The sequence below is a fragment of the Silene latifolia genome, chromosome 11 (genome assembly GCF_048544455.1).
Source record: "Silene latifolia isolate original U9 population chromosome 11, ASM4854445v1, whole genome shotgun sequence".
NCBI lineage: Eukaryota > Viridiplantae > Streptophyta > Magnoliopsida > Caryophyllales > Caryophyllaceae > Silene > Silene latifolia.
The window spans coordinates 94,465,867-94,469,304 of NC_133536.1; the positions used below are offsets into that span (position 1 = coordinate 94,465,867).

Here is a 3,438-nt window from a genome sequence, read left to right on the forward strand (position 1 = left end):
CTGACAAGTGTAGATATACAAGAGAGTGTGCTACTGTTGGCTGTGACTGGAGAATCCATGCTAGTGTGCTAATTGATGGGACCACTTGGGCTATGAAATCAATCAGGAATCCAGATCATGGCTGTGTAGGAGTGAAGGACCATAATCCATTGGCAAATTGTGAGTGGGTGGCCAAAAAGCTTCTTGAAGACATTAGAGCAGATCCTGCAATAATAGCGGTGGGCATTCAAAAAAAAACTTATGGAAATGTATGGGTTTACAATGAAAACTTCTACTATGTACAAAATGAGGGAAAAAGCTTTGAGTTTAATTAATGGAGGGTATGATGAATCTTATGCTTTACTGCCAGCTTATGTTGAGATGATAAAAGAGACTAACCCTGGTTCTTATGCCATATGTGCTTGGACTGTTATGTACACTCATAAGAAGCCTTTAAGGTTTAAAAGCTTATTTATGTCATTTAATGCTCAGTTTAGGGGACTTTTTAAAGGGTGTAGGAGTTTGATAGGAGTGGATGGGACATACTTAAAGGGTAATCATGGTGGTGTATTGCTTTCAGCCATTGCAGTGGATGGAAATAATGAAATATGTCCATTGGCTGTTGGTGTAGTTAAGGCTGAGAACAAGGAAACTTGGTCTAATTTTTTTGGCATCTCAAACAAATTTTGTCTGAAAGTGGGAAGAAAGACTGGACTATAATATCAGATAGGCAGAAGGTAACAATATTTGTTGTTATTGCATTGGCTATTGGCTATGTATTTTATTATCTTTGTTTTTTATTAACTTAACATGTTTATTTGTCATTACAACTGTATGGAAATGAGCCAACTTTGGACCAAGTATGGACTCCATGCTACAGAAGGTTCTGTGCAAGATATTTATGCAAAAACATCAAAAAAGATTACCCTTCGGTTCTTATGCATAAACCTTTTTGGAAAATTGTTAATGCTTACTCAGAATTTGTTTTCAAAAAAGCATTCGACTCCTTGGTTCAACATGGAGGTCATGGTTGTGGTAGATAGTTCATGGAATTTGGGAATCATGAACAATGGGCTAGGTATAGGTTTAATCTAAGGGTGTCAAATGATGAAAACACCGCAAACTTTGTTGAAAGTTTCAACAGCACATTGGGAGTTCATAGGAACAATCTAGTCCTTTGTCTTCTTGAAGGTAACAAACCCAACAATAATCTGTTATGGAAGATGGTTCTTATGTAATAACTGTGCTCAGTTTGTTGTTCTTATTCTAAACTAACTCTTCATGACCAACCATTACAGGTATTAGAAGAATGGGTATGGTAAGATATGCAACCAGACATCACGTGGCTGAATCATCACCTGATGATGGGATATTTCCTAACATCAGGCATAGACTGAGAGTGCTTAAAAATTAGTCAAGACTTTGTGAAGCCTTTGCATCGTTTGCCAAATCTCATTATGAGGTGCGTGATGGGAGGACTTACTTGTCTATCTCCCTGGCCCATAAAACCTGCAAATGTGGTAAGTGGCAGATCACTGGAATCCCATCCAAGCATGCAATTCATGCCATTATAACTGCCAACAAGGAACCTGAATTATATGTGAGTGACTGGTTCTCAGTGACTAGTTATAAGGTTGCATATGGTTTATACATACTACCTATACCTGATTCTAAGCAATGGCCTACACTGGATGTCCTAAGATTGGAACCTCCTACACTGAAGAGGTCCATATGCAGACAATCTAGAAACAGGAGGAGAGAACCAAGTGAAAAAAGAAAGGGGAAGAGATCAATAACAGTCAAGTGCAAGAAGTGTGGATGTTTTGGCCAGAACTCCAAGACTTGCAAAGGAGGGTTAACAGCTAAATAGAAGAAGCAACAGTTAAAGCTACAAACAAGGATAAGGAGCCAAGTGATTGAGATAGGGGAAGGAAGCCAAAGCCAGGTCCAAAGCCACAACCAATTTAGAACCTCTGATAATGCAACAAAAGGGACAAGGAGGAGGGCAGCAAATAACTAGTTTATGAAGAAAAAACCAACCTTTTTGTGCGGAATGAATGGAGCTTTAGTGCAAAAATTGTCAATCCATGAACTTCGTTTTTTTTTTCATGTTTAGTTGAACAATTAATGGTTAAACATTGCATCTCTTTTGTGCCAAATGTGCTGCTATGTGTATGCAAACTTGCATCTGTATTTGGTGGCCACTACTTTGTAAACATTGCTTTATTTTGGTTAAATGATGCAAATCTTCAATTGAATAAAATAGTACATCTTCTTTAATGGAACAACAAACCATTCTTTTCCATTAAATTCCAAGGTTTTTGTCATTACATTTTAATGACCACAACTAGTACAATAAAGATGAAAAATAATGCATTAAACATAAGGTAAAACTTCATAATGGTAGCAAGTTCTTCAAACTTCAACTTCAACCCCATAACGACGGATTTAACTAGTTCTTCATTCTTCATCTTCAACCTCAAGAATTCTTCATCTTCATAACCATTAATCCATCCCAAAGCTTTTTTTCTTAATAACATGTTCATCACCTTACCGTGAAACAAAATTTTCGCAATCAAGACATTTGAAATACGCTTTTCGGGGATTCGATGTTGAACCCGCTATCTTTAAAACTGCATTTCTTTCACATAAACTGCATTTTTGGTTTCAAACTTCAAGCCCTGCAATTGGCTCATTCCTTCTCGAATTGTTGGATGAAGATGACATTAAAGTGGTGAGATGAACAAATTAAAAGGAAAACAAAAAGCTAAAAAATGGAGGATGAAAAATATTGGAGGAGGATGAATGAAATAAAGTTTGAGGGATGAATGTAATATATAAGGGAAATAATGTAGGGAAGTTATGGAGGAAAAAGATTGAAAAAAATGGAGGAAAAGTTTAGAGGAAATAAGAGAAAAAAGGAAAAGCCACGTTGGAAAGAGGAAGCGTGCCATGTTGGCTCTTAACTCCAACTTTTGATGGTTTAGGGTAGATTGGGTACGGTTGGGAACAACTAATTGAGTTTAGGGCTACAATTAGTATTTTGTGATACGCGAGGGTACAGCTTAGAAAAGTGAAAAGTTGAGTGGTACAAGAGAGAAAAATCTAAAAAAGTTTTTACACATGTTTAATGATATTGTTTTATAACTTTGCATATCTTTTAGCTACAACTTGTTTTACCGAGAACAAAATTTTTATCATCAAAATACCTAGAAGCAAATATTAAATAGGAAACTATATTAAAAAAAGGAAAGTAAATAAGAGATTATATTAAAATAGGGGAAATTTTTTAGGCGGGAAAGCTTTGAGTTTTTCCTATTCTTTTAGTATATAGGGGATTCCGGTAGAATTACGTTAAACTTTGAAATAGATCAGCCAAAACATTACTCAACCCGACTGACCCGTCTTATGAAGTAGTCCTACACTCGAAAAACATGACCCGCAACCCATACTAAAAAA

At 36.2% G+C, this 3,438-nt stretch overlaps 1 protein-coding gene across 1 annotated transcript; it reads left to right on the forward strand.

The window, feature by feature from the left end:
- The first annotated feature begins 246 nt into the window (after nucleotides 1-246).
- On the forward strand, nucleotides 247-699 carry LOC141613684 (uncharacterized). The gene has a single exon (XM_074432426.1). The coding sequence runs from the start codon at nucleotides 247-249 to the stop codon at nucleotides 697-699; it is 453 nt and encodes a 150-aa protein (XP_074288527.1).
- Nucleotides 700-3,438: the final 2,739 nt, after the last annotated feature.

Coding starts and splice junctions, on each gene's coding strand:
- LOC141613684 (XM_074432426.1), top strand. CDS start 247: ATGTATGGGTTTACAATGAAAACTTCTACTATGTACAAAATGAGGGAA.